The 22,871-nt window shown below is 40.9% G+C and overlaps 2 protein-coding genes across 9 annotated transcripts in view; both read right to left on the bottom strand.

The window, feature by feature from the left end:
* Nucleotides 1-6,346, bottom strand: part of zbtb16b (zinc finger and BTB domain containing 16b) — a 32,188-nt gene extending 25,842 nt beyond the window's left edge. Inside the window, exons 1-2 of the mRNA XM_055045412.1 lie at nucleotides 6,268-6,346; nucleotides 3,583-4,831 (exon numbers count right to left, since the gene is read on the bottom strand). Coding sequence (XP_054901387.1) covers nucleotides 3,583-4,736 — 1,154 coding nt within the window. The 5' untranslated portion in view covers nucleotides 4,737-4,831; nucleotides 6,268-6,346. The remainder of the gene's footprint in view (nucleotides 1-3,582; nucleotides 4,832-6,267) is intronic.
* Nucleotides 6,347-9,750: 3,404 nt separating this feature from the next.
* Nucleotides 9,751-22,871, bottom strand: part of ncam1b (neural cell adhesion molecule 1b) — a 111,210-nt gene continuing 98,089 nt past the window's right edge. For 3 of the 8 annotated variants that reach the window (XM_055045406.1, XM_055045405.1, XM_055045404.1), the window contains 4 exons: nucleotides 18,641-18,839; nucleotides 17,824-17,940; nucleotides 15,999-17,060; nucleotides 9,751-12,543 (listed from right to left, as the gene is read on the bottom strand). In XM_055045406.1, coding sequence (XP_054901381.1) covers nucleotides 12,429-12,543; nucleotides 15,999-17,060; nucleotides 17,824-17,940; nucleotides 18,641-18,839 — 1,493 coding nt within the window. In that variant the 3' untranslated portion in view covers nucleotides 9,751-12,428. Of the gene's footprint in view, nucleotides 12,544-15,970; nucleotides 17,061-17,823; nucleotides 17,941-18,640; nucleotides 18,840-19,106; nucleotides 21,721-22,871 lie in introns of those variants that run through there. The other 5 variants (XM_055045411.1, XM_055045410.1, XM_055045408.1 and 2 more) reach the window with 4 other exon arrangements.

The raw sequence follows: 22,871 nt of genomic DNA on the forward strand, positions 1-22,871 counted from the left end.
TTGCTTAACGCACATTAACAACATCAGGAGAGCAAAACAGAAACTCCGCCGTAAAGATTAGGTTTTATTTTGGCTGTGGAGAGTGCGTCTGACATTACTTACAGAGCACTTTTATATTCTAACGTGTAACATGTGGAGGTCTATTAATAGAGGGACAAACTTAGAAGAAACGCAAACACACACACACACACACACTAGAAATTGTCAAAATAAGTTAAATTATAGAGGATGAGGTAATGAGGAAATAAAATGTAGCGGTGTTTAAAGCTGAAGTTCTCGAGTTTAACTTATTTCAATATTTATTCCTTGTGTTTTAAATAGTAATGATGTACGTTCATAGAAAAGTCGAATCAAAGAATTAAATAGAATACAATATTTGAAGTAGTGAATAGATACGCTTTTTAGTTTGCTTTTAAAAACAGCAGTACTCGGATGGCCTTCGGGCTTCTCATTAAAGGGTTTGTAAAATAAAAAGCAAACTAAATCAGTTTGACAATTATCTTTTATTTAAAAACTAATAAAAGCAACCGTAGCTCATTCTTAAAATGTTGGCAAATGTGAAGCTTTATAAATAGAGTGAAGTTTGCTGTCTGGCTCTCGTTTCTGCAGCAGCAGCTGTGTGGAGAAAATATAACTGAGAAAAGATCATCGATCCCCTTAAATATAAACGCATGGTCTGTTGTCCTTGCATCGGCGTAAGAAAGAAACAAACTCAAGCGATGTTTTTCAGATGACAAAATGTATTCTTTGCTACACTGTTGTTTGTGAGTTCTTTATTGAATTGAGGTTTGACTCAAACGTGATGCTCAGGTATATAATTTGGTCTGAATGATTCCCTGACTGGCTTCAAATTTGTTTTGAGTCACTTAAAATATGTGTCGATTACTAAAACTTCACCTTTGTCCTGCCTGAGCTGTAAAATTGTCCACCATTCATGACTTAATTATAACTTTAATACTTTATAATGGGGCATTAATCTACCTGGGATCATCAGGAGGCATGTGAACGCAGAGCAGGGTTTTCTCAGACCTCGCTGGCTTGGTCATTTCTCTCTGAACTTTTTCGAGTCACAAAGCATCTGAAAGGTTTTTATGAGATGATTCAAATTCAGTTCATGTTTTCACATCTTGTCGCATCACTGAGATGAATTAGTCAGGGTATTTTATGTTGTAATTAATTTACCCTGTTATACTTTTATAACCACAATATAATGAACCATTTCTAAGTTTCTAAACAATTCACTCATGTTTCAACCATTTAAAATTGAAGGTATTTTGCAAAACTTTTTTTCGAATTTTAGAAAGGGGCCAGGGCCCCAATATTTAGGGTGCCACAAAGATTTTTTTTATTTTATCCTCTGAGCTCGGGTCCTCTACCAGAGGCCTGGGAGCTTGAGGGTCCTGCAGTATCTTGGCTGTGCCAAGGACTGCACATTTCTGGACTGAGATGTCTGATGTTGTTCCTGGGATCTGTTGTAGCCACTGCTCCAGTTTGGGGGTTACTGCCCCGAGGGCCCCGATGACCACAGGCACCACTGTGGTCTTCACCTTCCAGGCCCTCTCCAGTTCCTCCCTGAGGCCCTGGTATTTCTCCAGTTTCTCGTGCTCCTTTTTTCTGATGTTGCAATCACTTGGTATTGCTACATCTACCACAACGGCTTTCTCTGATGTTTATCCACTACGACAATGTCTGGTTGGTTCGCCATTACCATTTTGTCTGTCTGGATCTGGAAGTCCCACAGGATCTTAGCTCTGGCGTTCTCCACCACCTTTGGGGGTGTTTCCCACTTTGATCACTTTGCCAGCTTTTTCCAGCCATTGGTAGGATTTACTGATATCAGCCACTTGGGTTATTTGCTGGTGGTACATCCCATGTAGGGGCTTGTCCTCCCATGATGGTATCTCTGGCACCTCAACCTCCGTTCCCTGTTGTCTGAGACATTCGCTGAGCACATCGTCTGTTGAGGCTTTGTCCCTGATGTATTTATGGATCTTAGTTGTTTCGTCCTGGACAGTGGTTCTCACACTCACTAGTCCTCTGCCTCCTTCCTTGCAGCTCGTGTACAGTCTCAGGGTGCTGGATTTGGGATGGAACCCTCCATGCATTGTTAGTAGCTTTCTAGTCTTAATATCTGTGGCTTTTATCTCCTCCTTTGGCCAGCTAATAATTCCAGCAGGGTATCTGATTACTGGCAAGGCAAAGCTGTTTATCGCACGGATTTTGTTCTTGCCATTGAGCTGGCTTATATATATATATATGAGTATTTAACGTACTTAAATTATCATTCGTAAAATATTTCTTCTGCAGTTGACAGGGCATCAAAACTGACTCCAGCCCAGGGGCTCAAATCCTTTTAAGTCCGGCCCTGTAGCACATATTTCTGGGGTTTGTTTGTTTTGGTGACATATTTAGGAGTTTGTTTACATGTCTTTACTTCCAACCAGACCATTTGAATTGATTTAGCTCCTCAGTCTAAAACTGTGCCAGGAGATTCGAAGACGACAGCAGCAAATGTCAGTCTGCAGATCAGGTGAATGCTCAGTGACCTGGTTACAGACTTACAGCAACTTCATTACATCCTCCAGCAGCGCCACCAACGCAGCCCCTTCAAACCTGCGGACATCAGTCTGTCTCCATGAGTAAGGAACGCTCGTGGCTAAATATCCCACAGGATGCTTTCCTTCGCCCCCGTTCCCCCCCTGTTTTGGTGGCGCTTTTTGGAGTGGCACGCAGCTGAGATGTCAGCCGCAGGGATGAGCAGGGGAAGGCTGTGATCCTAATCGTATGTTAGCAGCATATTAAGGGCTCGTCGTGTTGCTAATGATTAATGATGACTCAAACACTGCCCATCTCGCACAATTAGAAGCATCTGCAATCAAGCTAATGAGTTTTTCATGGAAATAGTTGGTGGGGTTTTTACGTGGAGTGACAAAACACGAGCTGACAGGCTCATAAATAAAGCAAAAATAATAACAAAAAGAAAAAAACGACAACAAGAGAGCGAGTCGCGAAACAGAAGTTATCCATCATGCTGCCGAGGCGTCCAGCCTGGTCCCCGCTGAGAGGCTTCTCTCCGTTGATGTGAAGGAATGCATATCAAATAGCCTGGGAGACGGTCTGTTGTGCGAGGCACACGTCTGCACCAATAATCAAAGGGAATTTAAAAAAACGGGGCTTTGTAAATAACTCCGTTATGTGACACGGAGGCTTCTTCACATCAATCCCCCCCTTTCCCTCACAAAGACCCGATTCAAAAGATTCACTGTCAAAACATGAGCGCAGGTGTCCCTCTGAATAAATTACCATATTTACTGTTGCTTCTTCCAGCTTCTGGATCATAGTATTTAAACATCAGAGAGAAAAAGGTGACCTGTGATTAGAACCAAGTTTTTCTCGTCTCATTTTTTTTTCTTTTATAAAGTCCATAAACACAATGACTGTCATATCTCTAAATCGCCCTCAACTTTCTGGATGATGATTTATATTTGAATTGTTTAAAACAAGTTAAACAAATGATTGTTTAACTTGTCTGGGCTTTTTGGGCATCAGTCGGATGTGAAAGGTGGATGTTTGTGCGCTTACCTGTGCTGCTCCACAGCCTGTCTGCTATGCAGCTGGAGGCCACATTCACCACAGCACTGCTGGCCTTGACTTTGGCCCTCGTGTCTCATTCCTGCTGCAAACTGGCCCAGTCTGCTCAGCAGCTCTCTGTGCAGTAAGCCGTGGTGCAGCAGGCCGCCGTAGGCCCTTGGATCCAGCGGGACGCCCAGAGACGGCGCCACTGAAACGGACACCGGCAGCCCCTCTCCCGTGTGGTTGGAGGCCACGGAGTAAATGGAGGCAAGGTGTTTGTCCGCGATCCCGGGGAAACCGTCAAGAGCGTTTGTCGCTGCTTGTGCCCCGTCTTCGGAGCCCGTGTTGAGCTCTCGGGCGCTGGTGATCACGCTGCCTCTGAGAGGCGTCCCCGGGCCCTCGTCTCTCGGCTGCTCAGACGTGCTGGTCGCCTCCCCTGTGCTGGATGACTTGCCCTCACAGGTTTCGTTGTCATCCACCTGCATACACTCTGATTTGATACTTCTGGCAGGATCCAGGGGCGAGTTGTCGCGAACCTGCTGGGAGCTTTCCATGTTGACCTCAGCGTCTGGTTTGGGACTCCGTTGAGGAGCTGCATCACACTCTGGACCCGGCGACGTTCTCTCCGCCATGTGGTACAGAGCCAAGTGGTGGAGGGCAGTGGGAGTGCCGCACTTTGCTCCATCCTGTAAGGAATGCTTCTTGGTCATCAACATATGCCTCCAGTGCCTGGCCCGACCGTGATCGCCATGATCTCCAGAGCTGTGATTCCTCAATGCCACCTCTTCGGTTTCCTCCGCTTGGATGGTCTCGAGCACCTTCAGGCACTGCTCTTCCAGGTACTCTATCTCCAAGATCTCTGCGGCGTATAGTAGATCGTCCAGGTCCTCGGCGGTGGCCTGGAGGGAGGCGGTATAGGCGTACTCGAGGATCTGCTGAAAGGTCTTAGGAGAGAGGAAGTCTAGGGCATAGCGCAGGCTGCTCCGGTGGAAAAGGATCTCAAACATCTTACTGGTGCAAGCCAGGACGGTGCGGTGCGCCGGAAACTCCTGGCCGTCCACAGTGATGATTACGTCACACAAGGTGCCGGTCAGGCGCATCTGATTGGCCCGCTGCAGGAGCGTGCCTGAGTGAGTGGGGTTGTTGAGCTGGAGAACACCCATGTTTGTCAGAGCAGTGTCCACTCGGGCCTTTGCTGAACCCACGCATGAGGTGTGGCTGTCCTGCCTTCTTCTCTCACCTTCAGCCGGGTGTAGCTCTGTGGTTTTGGTGGAGGAGGAAAGACAGAGAATCAATTCCGCCTGATTTACAAACAGAAGCAGCCCGAAGCATTCGCTTTTAATTTATTGTTGAATAGTCCAATGCCCAGTCTCCAAACTCCAATGTCTAAGCATAGTAGCTGTTTTTATACTTAACATTTCTACCCAATAAAATTCCCTAAACATCAGAATCAAGAAAAAACTGAAAATATACATGGACTGTGAAATACTAGACTTTTATTCCTCATTATATTTTATTCATTCTTAGAAACAAAAATACTAATATACTATGTGACCAATATTACTTTTCAATAGTTGTGTCAGATAAAGGATCAAACTTAGATGGGCTGACTGATCTTAATTGGTCAAGCCTCTATTTACCAATTCTGATCAGGGCCTCCGTGACTCCTTGGACCGCCTCTGCTCCTGTAAAGGTTAATTACACTCCAATGGAAACTTTTATCTAAGCCCAATCAAAAGGAATATTTTCTCGGCAAAACATGAAATATTTAATCGCATTCAGTGAAATATGTTTTCCCCAAGTGATCTCTCCAGAAGCCTCATTTGATGCAGAATCCGTGTTTATGTATTTTAATTAAGAATCAAAGGCAGACAGCAGGTCGATAGGCGCAGAGCAACAGTTTCCATTGCAGGTGATTAGTCTGAGGGCTCGTTGCGAGCGGTCACGTCGCTGTAATAGCGTCTGCATACTGAGAGGTGACGGTTCAATTTGTCAAGCTGCTCACACACGCGTCCCGCTCTCAACAGGTAGGCTTGTTTCCACCAAAACGCCGATAACGGATGACTATCGGTTAACCCGCGCGGCGCACGTGCGCCGGTGGTCATTTAACGCTCCAACAAGTTACCAAACTCCCCCAAAACGATTTCCGCCTCTACTCCGGTGTGTGATTTACTCCTTTTAAATCCCAACACCTGGTGACGCGTCTGACGTTTACGTGTTTACCGGAGCGCTTTCGGCAGCGCCTCCGCTGATGCCGCCTTCCCTCCACGGGCCGCAACACACCGGAGCGCATCAGGTGCAAATCCGCGGTCGTTCGCTCCCACGCGCCCACGGAGGTCGAGCCAACCCCGGGAGTCTGCGCGCGCTCTTTCCGTCTTGCGCTCCTGTGTGTGCGCGCGAGGGAGCGCATTCTGTCCGAAAATAACAGACCCAGTTTTGCTGGAAATGGACCGCCGACCTCCGAACGGGCAAGTTTTCTAAAATCCCAAACCGGGCAGAGGGAGAACTTGTCTCGACGTCCGCGTCTCTACTGGAGCGAATCCGCTGTAAATCTGAGCCCAAACTCGTTTTAATTCACGCAAATATTCAAAACATACACGCGTATGTGAAACGAGCAAGACACTAAAAAGTATTTGACGTGGGAGGGGAACTTTCGATGGGAATAAAAAGTCAGGTGCCGGAGCTTCTTCTTACCTCCGTTTCCTAAAGTCCTCCGCTGGTTATCCAGGCAACATCATGCTTACACATTTCACAGTACCCGCTCCAAACTCGGTCCTGCTTCAAGTAAGCAAATCACCAGCCTGCCGCCACGCGTCAATTTAGAAGAGGGGAGGAAGCGGGAGTTCCGGGTTGGGCTTTCAAAATAAAATGCCTTCACGTTGAAGCAGGAACTGGACTAATCTGAAGGGGAAAATCTTGATTCATGAGGCTGAACGTGTAAAAATGGCAACAATGCTTGTTATTATGGTTTCAGTTTGTGCTACAGGGTTGGCTTACGGGACTGAAATTAAAAACTTGGAAAAAGTTGCAGCCAAATCTTGGTATTTACTGAAAACCAGCTACATCTGCTCTACACAAAATCAGCAGGTCTGTCCTTCACCTTTATGAACAGATATTTTGCTTTTTGGTTCCAATTTAACCCAAAAACCTGAGTTTGACACATCTTGGATGGAGTAATGCAGACTATTCTAAAGCTGTAAAATGAGTAAATTATAAAAACACTTTCTTTTTTTAATTTGAAGCCTGGCCTGCGTTTCAACTGAATTCAGGACAAGTGTTAGTTTTCAGTCCATGTTGGACAAAAATCCAACTTAAGTGTCTGTTTTCTTCCCTTCACAACTTTCTTAAAACATTTTTCTCTTCCTGGAAAATTTTTGTTGGTGCAGCTAACGTGAAAACTTTTTTCTTTGTTCTCATAATTCTGCATAATTCACCATGTCATTATTTGCGTGAATATATAAAACCTCTAGCATTTTTGCTTCCGTGTCTATTACGTCCCCGTGACAACTCTGTGTTGACTTTTGTCATGCTGATGTTAACTTTGAAACATGAACTCATAAAACCCTCAAAAAAAAAAAAAAAAAAAGATAAATGCAGCCAGGTAATCTTACCGCTTTCTATTTGAATATTAGTTCAACAAAAGAAAAAAAAAACACTTCAGGTTCCAACTTACTAAGTATTTAACATAAAAATTACAATATTTTGCTCACCTAAAATTTGCAGAGAAACATTTTAAGTATTAGATTAATATATGAATGTTCAAGAACAAAAGATAAAGTCAAACCGTAACAGTTTCTTCACAAACAGAGCTCAAATATGTTTTAGAGTTGTGTCTGTATTACAGATTTTAAGGTGTAACAAACATTATTCAGTAGAAAATGTGAAAATGCAGACGTTTTATGTGAAAGAAAAAAACGAACAGATATTTATTCATTTTAGTATCGATATCGTTCATAAGTTGCTTTGTTAAATAACTTATGAACAACTTCAACAACTTTTCTCAAGTTTTAGTTTCCTCAAATTTTTCATATTAATACATTGAAACTGGTATTTTTTTAGTGTCGTTGTACCCAACATGATTATGAGATGCACCTTTTACATTTGGAACTTTTTTTTTTGTTAAACTGATAAAATGATAAATGCCATGGTATTCATGTATTTATTAGCTAACTTTAAGTCCTTCTAAGGATCTATGGTGTTCATGTTTGGGTAACAAAGGACAAGAGTGTATTTAGTGGGTTTTTTTGTCTCTCCAGTAAAAGCCTGTCTCTTGCTTTACTCTGAAGTCGGCTTTCCTGCTTCCTGTGCCAGCAGTAGGCTTGACTGGCTGAGAGAATGTCTGAGAGCATCAGGGCTCGTTTCTCCATCACAGTTCAGAACTGGCAGCAGAGTGAGGAAATCCAGAAATCAAGACGCAATGGCGCCTTCTGATCAGTCGCCATCATCTTGAGATTGTTTAAAGTGGAATAATGCACATCAGTCAATGAGTGCTTTAGTCCATTGGCGAAAGCAAAGAACAAAAGCAACATGCCAAATTTACCAGGACAGGTTCATTTCTAACAGGTTGAGGGCAAAAAATGGATCCAGGTCTCTACGGGGAAATAAAACTTTATGTGGAGTAAATAGATTTTTTTAAAAAAAGAGTGGCTGAAAGTGGATTCCAGGTCGTGTCTGTGTGCTTGTTGACACAACACAGGTTATGTCACAACAGATCCTGAAGGGAAGGAATGCCACATGAAAATATCAAGGCCCCCACTGGAACACAGTTCTGACATCTGACCCTGGATGTATCAAGTTTGTTCCTGCACAAACATATTTTCAAAGAGTTACATGGATCCAGCTTCTCTCTCTCTTTCTCTCTCCGAATAAAACATTCTGATAAGTTCTGAGGAGGAAGACAACCTGCTTGGTTTGTAACATTCCAGTAAGTAATCCAGGCTGTTTATCGCGTGGAAGAAAAAATTTGGAGGGGGGGGGAATAAAACGCCATCACCGCCATCTGCTGTCCAACCCGTGTCACTGCATCAATACCACAGTAGAAAATAAAATGGCGAGAACAATTAGAAAAGGATTCAGAAGTGAATTTATTTAAGGAAATTCATACTGATTGCATTCAGTAGTTATATTTCCCAAACATTTTTGTTAGTTGTGATATATATGGCTTACAGCTAATGAAAAAAGCAATAAGCCAGCTTTTTAATGGCTCTTTAAATAGTTTTTCTTTTTTAAAATATGGATTTGTTAGTATAGCACACAATTATGGGTAGAACTGGTTACGTCCCAGTTATCCAGCAAACAGCCTGGATAGCAAGAATAAACCACGCTGGTAAAGGAGCTGGCGGACCACGAGGTCATATGATCAGAATATTGATCAAAACTTGAAAGAAATCATTATATTCTGACATCCAGAATCTGGAGGAAGAGTGGAGAGGTCCACAAAGATGATCTGGGGAACCGTGTTCTGTGCCAGTCCGGTGTATTTTATCAAATCCAGAGTCAGTGCAGTCGTCTATCAGCAAATTTTAGCATATTGTATTCTTCCCTCTGCTGACGAGCTTAACACGAATGCTGAAACCATTTGTCAACTTGCCTGACCTAAAATCCAAGCGTAAGATAAGGTATTGTACAAGGGGAAGGAGACCTTCCAGTAATGGAGGCAAGTGAGAACCCCCTTATTAAAATAACCTCACTGGTTATGAACTCCTCCAGGACACACCGCATGGATGCAGTAACTCATGCAGAAACAGATGTGAATAATTACATGTGGTGCATGCGTACAAAGTCTCATCTTTATATAGGTGATTTTTGGTCTGTTGTTCTAAAACCATGATAACAGAAACGTGCATGATGTTTCACTTTTGACTATTATTGAAAAGTTCATATTTTGTGTTGAATCAATTTGATTTGCAAAGTTATTGGCAACTTCATCTCTCTGTGCTCCATTTTCTACCACACTTTTTTCTTCCACTCACCTTTCCATCAAAACACTTGGATGCAGTTCTCTTCATAGCCGCAGTTGTTCAGTAAATCCTAAACCTTATGAATGCTTGAAAAACATCAGTTTGTATTGCCAATATGAGTATCATTCTCGAAAATTCAGATTTATTGACATCTATAAGTAAAAAAAACAAACAAACAAAAAAAAAACGTAAATACAAATAACGGGCTAAGAGAAAATTGGATTCAGAAACCATTTTTATTTTGTAAATGGGTGATCGCTCAGGCTGTACACTGATGTTTTCTGAGTTTCACCCAATAAAAACAGTTAGGAGCATCCAGAGGCGAGAGAGCGAGGTGACGAGAATGAAGAGGGATGAGAAGTAATCTGTACTCGGTTCTTTCTGGAAGTTACATTTGATGTCTGAAGCTTCATCTAAAAAAACAAAAACACATGACTTCTGCTGTTTCAGGTGGCTCACCTGCTTCCTGCCCAACGCGATTCCTCAACTCATCAGGCAGCTGCTCTCAGTGAGTGATTCTTATACAAAAAAAAGACGATAATATTTAAGACAAAAAAACCCCAAAAATCAATCCAAACGGCACATCAGAATAGACGGGCGGGGGGGGGGGGGAGAAGTAAAAAACTGTAGTTATGCCAGAAGAAGCTCCTCAGGGAATACACACTGATTCAATATGAGAACGGGTTTCTTCTTTACAGACAGAAGCACGTATCTGTACCTCGTAGTTTATACGTAATGAAGCACTGACTGAGTTCATGCCAAAGCTCGAAACACCTTCCCTCACTACAGCCGGCGATTATATAGCGCTGTGACCAGAGACGGACAGTTTTATACACTACACTTGCTATAATGACCACACTTGATGTGCTTTTTCGTCTAATATTACACCAAATTAAAAAAAATTAAAAATAGGCTCCCTCACAACAAAGCTATACAGGTTATCATACAAACTGATGACGAGACAGTTTACTGACACACAGGTACAGTGTACGAGTTTGCAGGCAGGGACGGGGAGGGGAGAGGTGTCAGTCGTTTTTGAATAGTACAAAATGCTTTTTTTTGTCTTTAGCGTTTCGAAGCAAATCTCCAAACTTATGGAGCCGGAGCTGTAATCTCCACAAACGTCAAGAAGATAAACAGTCTTCGTTCTCTGAACAAATGTCGTTATTCAGCTGGCGGTCACATGACATTCACTTGATTTTGGAGGATTTTTTTGTTTGTTTTTTTCCCCCTCCAATCACTTGGCTTTCGTCAGCTGTTCCGTCAGCGTCTCTCGTCTTCAGGACGTTCCTTTTTTTTTCTTTTTTTTTTTCATTAAATGCATGGTATTGTGAATATTTAACAGCACTATTATAAGGCAGTGACAGAATAAGTTTGACAAATTGGTCCATATCTGATCATGCACACTGTTGCATCGTAGAATATCTCCCTCCTGCAGCTGCGGCCTTTTTGTTCTCATTATTTACCAAAACAAATATTTTGCCTTGCAAAAGTGACAATTCCTTTTGATTTTTTTTTTCACATTTTGATACAAATGTCAACAGATTTTATTAGTTTTTGAGACTGATTAACACAAAAATGTGCATAATTGTGAAAAGTACAAGTTACAACATACATGGCAGTGGTGTCCATATTTTTTTTCCCCGCAGGGGCCAAAACTGGCAAATTTAGTCAATCAAACTTTTTCTTTGTTTTTCCTGCTCAACATTATTAAAGCTAAATATATATCAAAAACACAAAACGGGCTTTAGACTGTTGCCTTATTAAAATAAAAACAGACAATGTTCAACTGTCTTATGTCACCAGCTGTTCTCTATTTTGCTACCATGTTCTTTACTGAACAAAATCATTTCAAGGGCCATGAAAGGCCCCCAGGCCACACTCTGGACATCCCTGTTAATGACCAAGCTAGCAACAACACTTGTCCGAATCTACAAACGACTCAAGACACAAGTGGAGGTTCAGCTTCTAGCAGGAGACCAAACTTACTCAAACGATTCTCCCCAACTGAACTGACAGAGTTTGAGCTTTTTGCAAAAGTGCTGTCGTCACTGTGTGTAGAAACAATAGAGCTACGCCTAAACAACTGCAGTGAAATATGATTCAACACAGTTTATGAATCAAGGAAATGGACGGCATCCAGTTTTGAATTCAGAAAAAAAAAAAAGAACATTCCGAATCCGTCTTAAGGTTGTGGTCGTAACAAAATGTGAAAAGGTTCAGGCTTGTGAACACTTTTGCAAGTTACCGCACGTCTAAACACTGAAGTCGGGCCTCGGTTTTTCAATCGACGCCAGAGTTAAAAATCCCTGTAACAGACACAGTGAAAACTTTACAACCACTTGCAGGTCAGACATGCAGAACAAGCTACTTATAGACTATTCCACAAAAAGTCAAATAATAATAATAATAAAAAAACAAGTTTAAGTTTCGCACAATAGAACAATAAAATAAGAAAAATAATTTCTATATATATATAGTCCTTTTCTCTTACACTTAGGTTTCATATAATATTCCAGTATTCATGAGTAGTTGGCAAAACTACGCACGTTTTTAGTTATTTCTTTTTAAAGGTTCACACATTTACAAGGCGGTCCTTTTGTAAAAGCAGAAGTGTCCGGACTGGTTCCGTAAAAATGAGAATTAAAAATAAATAAATCTCTTAGGAGCTAAAGATAAACTCTGCAGGGTGTGGTAAACATTTAATAAACGAAAGCAGTCAGGGTGCGCGCTAACCGATCCACGGAGGTGTTTGATGTTAAATGCGTTAAGGGCACTAAAAAATAAAAGCTTTTCCTGTCACTGCTGCTGTGCAGCGTGACTGGGCGGCGGAGGGGGAGAGGGTTTTTTTGTTGTTGTTTTTTTTGTTTTTTTTTGCGTTTCCCAGTTGACCCGTCATACTTTGCTCTCTGTCACATTTGTCTGTATGACACTGTTGTGTGCCGAAGTGATCAGGGGGCTTGGTAGGTCTCCCTCCTCCAGTTTGCTTTTCTCATCAGCAAATATCTTCCTGCAGTGGAAAAGGAGAAAAAGTTTAACATTAGAAATGTTAACGTGTGCGTGGTAAAGGGGAGAAAAAAAAAAAAAAGGAAATCCCAGCAAACAAAACGGGTTTCTAGAAACAAACGATACCCAATATGTAAGATGGCGGTGCAGTTAAGACGTCGTCTTACATATTTCTTCACCACCTTGACAAGGTCGGATATAATAAACAGATAGTGACATTCCCACATCTCTCTGACTCTCTCCCCTAAAATCAAACGTTGAGCAAATGTAGAATAACAACAATCAGCTTGGCTTTGTTTAACTTCTGAGCATTATTAATAGAAGAATAAAAGCGCCCCAGGCTTGTTGCACAATGTCCCCGGTTCCATTTGAAGCCCATTTTCCCCACTTTTTCCTTCAGCATCTCACAGGAACAAACACCAGCTGGAATCTCTGGATGCCTCTGGATAAAGGTTTGAGGAAATGCTTGAAGGTATGGAATTAAAGCCTGAACTGATGCATCTTATTATTATGACCAGAAAGGCATTTCAAACATAATATGGATCATATTGCTATTTAATAGCATCTCTTAGCGACCTAGGGTTGCTAAGAGAGTGCTTTACTTTTGAAGCTGTTTTTATAAGCAAAAGGTAATATTTGCTTGGATTTGTTTTATTTTCTACACACATATATATTGCCTGTTTTATGTATATAAATGACATCCGTTCTATATTTTCATTAGTTGCAGTTTTGGTTTTTTGTCATTTTAGATGTGGAAAATGTAAATCTAAAGAAGAAGCAATAGGTTGAGTTCATGTCAAAGTCAATATTGATAAAACAATCTCCAATATTTGAATGATGTTATATTTTAAATATGTTGAATGATGTTATTTACAGCTCTGAAAGCTGCAGAAGAATAACTTTTATTGAAATAGTTATTCAATAAATAACTATTTCAACAAATAGTTATTTATTGAAATAACTATTTCAATATCTTGTATCCTGTTCGGGGGGATACAGCCTGAATACAGGCTGTATCGTGAATACAGCCTGTATTTACGATACAGGCTGTGAATACTTGCATCATTGTGATTTCTTGATTTTTGAGCTTTTAAAATTTGCCAAACTCTAAAAAATCTTTCCCCACATTTCATATGTAGAATTTTGAAGAAGAAGATGCATTTCATGTAAGGCTGTAAGAAAACAAAAATGCTATGAATCCTTTCCAAATACACCGTAGGTAACCGGTGATCTTTAAATCTCGTCAAAATGAATCGCAGTCGGCAGGCAGGCAGGCGTTCTCACATGTCACACTATCCATTATGTGTAATCGCTCTGAAAATTACAGCACTTTTTGCAGGCAGTTGATATTTTTGTATCTCCCAAAGTAAATGTGGAGAAAGATCTGGGACAAACAATTATATAATTTCCAGACAGTGGTTGGCTTTGCCACACTTTAACTCTAAAAATCCTTGTTTGCTTTAAAAAAAAATAAGTTTCCTTTTAAATGTAGGAACCCTGTGATTATATACATTTTCTAAAAAGCAAATAAATATAGATAAGTCCAGTTTTGTTTCTAAAATAAATTCAGTTTGTTTTAATAGTATCACTTTTGTTAATGAATTAATACACAAGGTATGATTCAATCATACTGTATTCATTGTGACCGTGTTGAAAATGATCTAAAGTCTACATTTTTATTTAAAAGAAAAACAAACCAGATTCTTAAACGCTGTACTTGGGGACAGTGCTTCATGTATTGGATATTTGTTGCATACATGATGCTGTGTTTAGCTGAAATGGCATTTTTTTAAAATCTTGTTTTAATTTTCTTTATTGTCATTAGGTTCTTATTTACCTTGAAATCTCTTTAGGGATTTTTTTGGGGGGGGATGTTCTGACTTTCTTTTTTGTGAAAAACAAAAAAGCACAATAAAATTGTTCAAAGCAAATTAAACCCGTGATTTCCTGACCTCAGAGTAAACTAGAGCTATTTGAAGAGGTAAATCCTGCTGCTAGTCTGTAAATTAGTCAGTAACAACGTCTACCATTCTTAAATTAAATTAATGAGTTCCAGATTTTGATGTGTGGACTCACATCACTGTGGGCCTCAGCTTTCAAAGCACACATGTGATTTAGGCTCTGGATGTGCTAATAAACATAACTGAATCCTTTTTTAACTTTGTTTAAAACTGGATGTGTATACCCAGATTGAGCTTAGTTAAAGGGGCAGCATTATGAGTTTTCCAGGCACATTGAGCCATTTTATAGAACAATCAAGTCACTGATTATTCTATCTATCTATCTATCTATCTATCTATCTATCTATCTATCTATCTATCTATCTATCTATCTATCTATCTATCTATCTATCTATCTATCTATCTATCTATCTATCTATCTATCTATCTATCTATCTATCTATCTATCTATCTATCTATCTACCTACCTACCTACCTACCTACCTACCTACCTACCTACCTACCTACCTACCTACCTACCTACCTACCTACCTACCTACCTACCTACCTACCTACCTACCTACCTACCTACCTACCTACCTACCTACCTACCTACCTACCTACTACCTACCTACCTACCTACCTACCTACCTACCTACCTACCTACCTACCTACCTACCTACCTACCTACCTACCTACCTACCTACCTACCTACCTACCTACCTACCTATAAAATATGACAAAACAGAATTTACTTTGTCATTTATTGCCTTGAAATTGGGTGTCTGTTGCTTTAAAAACTCCTGCTCTAACTCTGCCTTTAGGAAGTCATCACATCATTCCTCCATTAACCATTTAAAAACATTTTTACCAGAGTTTCGAATAACTTCTCGTTATTTGAGAAGTAGCTCGAATAATGAGCTCAGCAGATGTGCAGTTCCACCAGGTGTTTGCTAATTGCTACTGGCTAGTCTGAAGGAGCTGAGTGGGGGAATCACAGGGATGGGGGCTCCATGAGGCAGACGTTTGGAAACTGTGTCTCAAAGGCCACACAAGGTCCATCCAGGCAGTTTTGCACAGCTGAATGGCTGCCACTGCAAATTAAATGATCTCTCAAACATGCATGACAGAATCCAGGCATGTTTTTGATGAGATAATAACATTATAGCATAATGTAAAGCCCAAAAGCTGATTTGACATAAAACTGCCCCTTTGACAACTTGCATTTCTAAAAACTTGCTCAACTACTCTTAATGTTTGGTTTCCAAATTACAAATCCCACAATGAATAACTGTCACACACAGGCAAAGAAAATGACAACCATCGGATCAGTTCTATCTGCAACATTCCACTAAGAAATAAAATTCACCCCAATGTCATTACCACAGTTTACCATTGCAATATCTGATATTGTGTGGTCAATGGCAAGATGCGGTGGTGAATGAATGAGCATACAAGTTACACGCACTCTCACACGAACGACACACGCACACAGATAAACCTCTAGAGGGAGCCGTACTCATCGTTGACAGGAGGAGCGGTCTTGAGAGTCTCTGAAGTCTCCAGAACTGGGCCTGAGGGAGGGAAGTCTGGTTGGTCTCCGCTGGGCAGAGAGGGGACGGTGGACGGGCTCTCTAAGCTAATCAGGTCTGAGAGGGGCCGGGAGGGTTTTCCTGCGCTGTTTCTCAGCTGTAACTCTAAATCTGCATTTTTATGCACTGCGTCCGGAGCCGTTAAGTCGTACAGGTCTGACCCCGGCGTGAGAAGGTCATTCGGGACTGCCGAAGCGATCGGGGTGATGGGTAAAGGCGAGGGGACGTCTGCCAATAGAGTGACGGGATTTTTGAGGTGTGGATCTTCGACGGCATTAGGGATATCTGAATGAGTGTTAATCGGAGCGGGTTTTGTTGTGGGCATGTTGTTATCGGCTGGATTATCTGTGTCAAAATCACTAAAGGTGTATGCGGCAGAATCTGGAAGACCAGGTTTGGACTCTGGGGCTGGTTTTGGCGGGGCAATGTTCGCTGTAGTGTCAGCAGTTTGCGCCAGCATCTCTTTGCTTAAGGCCTCGGCGTTGGCCCGCTGAGTGGGCTTGTTGACCGGTGGGCTCGGCGCAGGTTTCTTGCCATCTGGAAAGAGAGGAGAAGACACGGCGAGAGGGGAAACCGGCGGACTGTTTTTAGCATTCTGAGCTGCGATTCTGGGAGAGTGTCTGCGCTTTGGCGGAATTGGCGTTCCAGACTTTTGAGGTCTACACTGTTCGGGGGTGGCAGGAGGATTGCTAGTCTTCTCCGGCTCTTCCGAGGTCTTACCCCCCCTCTCCTCAAGTAACGGCGCCATTTTGGCTTCGACGGCGGTCGAGGAGATCACGGGGGTCGGCGGGGCCGTGTTGGACTCAGGGGTCGGGGCTGGAGCGGTGAGCGGGGTGGGCGAGGGCTCGTTGGCCAGGGTGGACAGGCTGCAAGTGAGTGTGGTGGTCTCGCTAGAGGGGCTTTCCTGAGCAGGATCAATGGTCGCGGTGGCTGTGTCTGAGTTGGTGGCTACGGAGGTGGGGGTGTCCAGTGCCAGAGAAGCCACCAGCCTGAGAGAGCAGGGAGAGAACAGAGACACACAGACTAGACACCAGGGTGACTGTGACAAGAGGAGGGGTGACCCGAACGAGAGCATGCAGAGGGATTAGTTGGCTTCAGAAAGTTACACAAACAGAGACAAAAGCAACTGAAAAACAGCAACTATTAAGCTTAGCAAGAAACAGAAAAGAAAAAAGGGGCATCATGCTGTGAGTGAACATTAAAGGATACATCCCATACACACACCAACATGGAGTACACTGACTACTCAACTAATGTACTTAAAAGGCACCAATCTTCCTAGGTGAACTACAGCACCACACTGAACCACCTTTAAGGGTTAAACAGTACCAGTGACAATCTCGTTCTGCATTTTTCTACAGTTTTTTGCTTTTTCTTCCAAACTTCTGGTATGAGATGGCTGGTTGAGGCTGTCAAATGGCTTTATGAATTGACCACACTTGGGGGAGAAAACAAAGCCTTTTTGTGTCTTTTACTGGTATTGCTTCAACCTTCACATAATGAGACAGAAAATCTCCAGAGCTGGAGCAGAAACACAAAGTACGGTAATCCCCTTTGACTGGGAGGAGGAAAGGAAAAGCAACACAATCCAGTGGACTCCACTCAAGAATGAACTGAACTTTTCCACAGATTGAAAAGGCGAATTAAATGTTGTTAAATAAGACGATTCTTTAAAGTGGAGTGCAATGTCGGACAGTTAAGAAAACCTTTGCGTAAAAGTTGCTGAGTGCTATTTGTCTGCTATTTACTCACTCTGGCTTTGTGAGAGGTGTAGTTTCATTGGGCTCTATCGGTCCGGCTGCGTTGTGATTGGCTGTGCATTCATCCTCTGTTCTGACTGTCACTATGGGCTCTTTGGACTCGTCTTTCCTATAAGATCAACAGGGCGGCGTTATTACAATGGCAGCACATGATGTGCTGACCAACATTTGATTTTACTGGCTTAGTGTGAGAAGATGCAATGAGAGCTGTGAATCTAGTCTTTCCAAATCTGTCATTGCATATAATGGATGAGTCAGTAATGTTAATGAGTAGATTGATTTTCAGGACACAAGAGGCATGTGTATGTTTTGCTTTGTTAAAGGAAAAATGGTTATTTAGATATCTTTTGAATGTTAAGTAATCAGCATTTGGTGTGTAGATGGTTCAGTTCTGTTCGGCAAAACACTTGTGCTCATTCCTGATGGACGCAAAAACGAAATCTAGTTAAGGTAGTTAATTAGCAGTTAGTTACTGTTGTGATTTTACAGTGTTTGGATTTTTATTGCTTATTTTGGAAAGGCCTTGTAGAACAACTCAATAAAATGCTAAATGTAATAGAAAATGGCATCTGTGTCATATAAACATACACTAGGTCAACAGGAAGTCATCCATTACTAATCAGACACTTTCAAGTGTAAAATATAAATGCATAATTAAATGACTTCATAAATGTACATGAATTAAGTACAATTTTACTACTTATCAGTGCACGGAAAGAAAATAGCTGGTGCATATTTTTCTCTCGCTCAGAGCTGGCATATTACAACAAATTAGAGAAACAAACTTAAATGTGATCTTTCATACTCACACAAAAGCAGCTTTGCCCTCTTCCATCGTGTGCCCCTTCGTCCCAGTGCCTGATTTTCCACACAGGCACATGATAAGGCCACATTTGTTGACAAAGTAACAAGTGACATCCACTGCTAGCAGCAGGAGTATAAATACTACAACAAGGATTCCTGCCCAGAGTATGATGTTCATGAAGAACGGGCCCTCCTCGCCCAGATCTGCCAGACAAGAGATACAATACAGAGCAGTGAGAAACTGCATTGAGACGCACAACATAAACCACCAAATTAAAGTGCTACAAAGCTACAGGAGCTTCAAATACTTGTATGAAAATAAAGAACGTACTTGCTGAGGAGTGGTTACCGACAAGTTGCCTTGAATGGATTTTGAACATGAGTCAGCAGTATGTGAATTGTTGTAATTTTCCTCTAATGTTAATCATGATGAATGTGTATTTCATATGAAAAGATCTGATTTAAAGGGAAAAAATTGTATACATCTTTTTATTTTCAAGCAATTTATTTGGTATTAGAAAAACAAGAAAACCAAAGTTTACAGTGTTGCTGGTTACATGTGGGTCAACATTTCCATTTCCAAAAAAGAAAAACCTGCTGAATCTTTACTCTTCATCTAAGACTACTTTTAGTTGTTACGGACTTCTTATGCAATATTTTAATATGTACATCAATCAGCCATAACATTATGACTACTGACAATTAAAGCAACTAACACCCTGCACAACATAGTGTTCTGCTAGGAGAAACCTCCTTTCTCACATATGCAAACATGTTATTTTTAACATGTGCAATCATTTTTTTTGCCGATGACTTAAATGTTTTATGTGATTGGGTTTATTGCATGAATTCAACTTTGATTATACAGATTATTGACTAAATTAGGCATGGGTTGGCATGCAATTTTCATGTGACAAATTTAAGTAAAAATTAATCACATGGTTTTGAAACAAAATGATATCTAGATATAATCACATATGTAAAGCAGAACTGAAACAATTATTACTATTACTCCTGAAATAATACACAATTGATGACACGTATGTTATCTATGATATTTGTGTTTTTGTTGTGATGCACAGATTTAAATATAGGTATGGAATAAGTGCCTCATAAATGTAGTGATGTATGTCTATTGTGCAAAACATCGTTATAAACTGTTAGCTGCTTAACAGACATCCCACATTCAATTTGAAAACGGTGTCAAATTCATAACACAACTGTGTGGTAATAGTTAAATTCCCACATGACTAGTTTTTACAACTTGAAGTATTTCCAAATGCTTTTTTTGAAACTTAATTTATTGACACTGCACAACAAAATCCAGGGGAGAAGCTGCACAGTTTTACTTTATGCTCCTTACAGACCAAGAGAACTCTGGCAATGTCTACCACAGTAAGTATTTCAAACCATATAAGTGATACGATGAGGGCTTTATTTTTTTTCTTTTTTATGAATCCTTTTCTCAGATTCATCAAAAGTAATTAAGATTTCTATCTACGCAATATTTCACCACTGCGATTCACAGATTCTTGAATCAACAGAGAAAGATTAATTCAATACAAAACGTGTAAATGGCTGTTTGCTTGCTTTGCTTGATCCAAGATCAGGAATTTGATCAATCTCAAAGAGTGCATAAAATTTCTCAAAGAATGCATGAAATATCATCACTAGCAGCAGCGTAGCAATGTTTCAGTATATCGGTATTGGTCAGAAATAAAACCGGGCCAATATTAACGAACATTTGTTGTCATATTGTTGTTTGTTTCTGGTGGGGTGTTGGTCATGTGGTATTGTTTAGTTATGTGTGTGATGCAGCAAAGGATTGTGGGAGGTTATCTGCAATAATTGATATCGGCCCAAATTTTCACATCGGTGCATCCCTATCAAATCGTAAACAGGCTCTCCATGGCAGAATTATGTTTTGACCTATTCAAACATTTTTGTTTGAAAAAAGATGTTCAAATGATCGGTTTCAAACTTGCTGCCTGTGAAATACGTATTTTAGTGCACAACCTTGTCTTACACAAAAATTCCCTAAAACAGACCCATGCCTAAAGTAAATATGTCTGCCAAATTATAAACATGCAGTGCTGCGAAAAAGTATAGCCGAGGTTCTGTTTATGTTATTCCTGGATTCTACAGGGCGGGCATGGATAAAGTTAGTGAATTTGAACACAGCTCTCCATAAAATGCATTTGATCATTAATTAATCTATGATTTAGGATCGGCTCAGTTGCTTTTCCAAGAGGGTCGGCACCTATTATTATTTGAAAATATACAAGTGGCGAAATGGATGAAACGGAATAAATCTGTTAGAGGGCAAATACTTTTTCACAGCACTGCAGCTCAATGAAGCACCTTCCACATATAAATATATAAAAAAAAACATGATGTAATTTCTGTGGACATCAGATTAAAAACACTTGCACAAGAGAAAAAATCTTATTAATCTGCACAAAAATAAATGTTTTCTAAAATTTCAGTAAACATTTTGTGAATCTTTGCCAATATAAACGATAAAAATATTTGAGTCCTCCCCCCGGCATTGTCAGTGTTATTGTTCCAAACTTCTAGAGTACAATTTTATGAAACACAATATAATACAGTGTTTATGTAAACAGACAGGTTCAGTACTCGGCGCTCACTCGACTTCAAGTGCTATGTTTTGTTTTGTTTAAAAAAAAAAAAAACTTTTATTATATCTCCACATCTGTTCATAATTGTAAACTGGCAATCCTCTCTGTCAAGTGCTGATGGCTAGCTGTGCTAATGCTGAGCAGAGTGAATCTGTGGGAGGCGTAGGTTTTCCACTGCCTTTGGTTCATTAAGTCTGTCTGGTCTGTTCTGAAACCACACAACAGCCTTCTCGCCGCCATGACAGAGGCGCATCTGTCATGGAGAAAGTCCGCTATAGTGGCTAAAAGCGTCCAGAAAGAAAGAAAGCCAGGCCAGAGAAAAGGCAGGCTCTCCTCCGTCGTTACGATGTAGATCCCAAACATAAACTACGACAGCAGAAGCGCAATGACAAGGGGCGAGATGAGTAGGACCAAAGTGTACGTCACAGATGAGCTGCCCTGAGTGGCTGTGGGTCGAGACAGCACAAACCAGACCAAAACGCACACAGGTCGGGACGAAAATGTTCACGTGGGCCCACCACACGAATATCCAGGATCAGGAGAGAGAGCAGGAACAATGAGCGAGGAGATGAAAAGAGAGAGAAAGAAAATAAGGGCAGGAAATGAAAGCAAAAAAGAGAAGGGTGGGGAAAACAGAGAAAGAGAGAGAGAGAGCGTGAAAAAAATGTTTCAGCTCTGAAAACCAAAGGTGAAAAAAAAAATTAAGAAAAATGATTTCTCACATTTGAGGGAGAAAAAAAAGTAAAAGAAGCAGCAACACATCAAAGCAACAGCACATCACAAAAGGAGGGGGAAAAAGCACACTGTGTTGACTGGATGGGTGACTCAGTGGCGGTGAGTGGAAAATGCTTTAGTTCGGGAAATAAATTAGAAAAAAAAAGTGAGAGGAAGACATAATGGCCTGTTGCGATACTTCAGCGAAGCGCTCGACAGGGTCTAGCACTTAAAGGGAATTTGACAGGCTGTGTGGGTTTTCTACCGTTAGTAACAAGTTACTTCGACTGCAGCTATTACCTCACTGAACGTGTTAATTAAGAGTTATTCCTCTCAGAGGAAAACTATTTCATCTACTTGGTTAAAATTATACACAGGTCAAGGGGGAAAAACAGGATGTTTCCTCCTGTGAAACATAAACTCAAGCTTATTCAGCCACAGGTTTCAAAGACAACAAAGAAAAAATCATTTTTATCCAACATAGATATTTATAGCAGTTATGAGAAAGTATTTCATCTCCTAAAGAGCTTTTTTTGTCTTGTTGCTTTTCTGCCACTCCTAGATGTTTCAGATCATCAAAGTGATTTCAGTATCAGACAACGATGCATCCAAAAAGAAAAAAAGAAACCCAGAAGCCAGTTTTTAACTCTTTATTTAATATATTAATAGAATAGCAGAAGGTTATGCAACCTAACCTGCCTCTTTGTGGTAGCATGGCCGTTTGGAGCAGTTTTGCTGCTTCAGTCTGGACAATTTGCAGGAATTGACAGAATTCTGAAATTCTGATGAATATTTGGCCTTCAGTTTGTGACTTTAGGCTAAAGGACGTTTGGGTCATACAGCAGAACAATTATCCAAAGAAAACCAGCAAGTGTGTCTCTGA

The sequence above is a fragment of the Poeciliopsis prolifica genome, unplaced genomic scaffold (assembly GCF_027474105.1).
Source record: "Poeciliopsis prolifica strain line A6 unplaced genomic scaffold, Auburn_PproV2 SCAFFOLD022, whole genome shotgun sequence".
Lineage (NCBI taxonomy): Eukaryota > Metazoa > Chordata > Actinopteri > Cyprinodontiformes > Poeciliidae > Poeciliopsis > Poeciliopsis prolifica.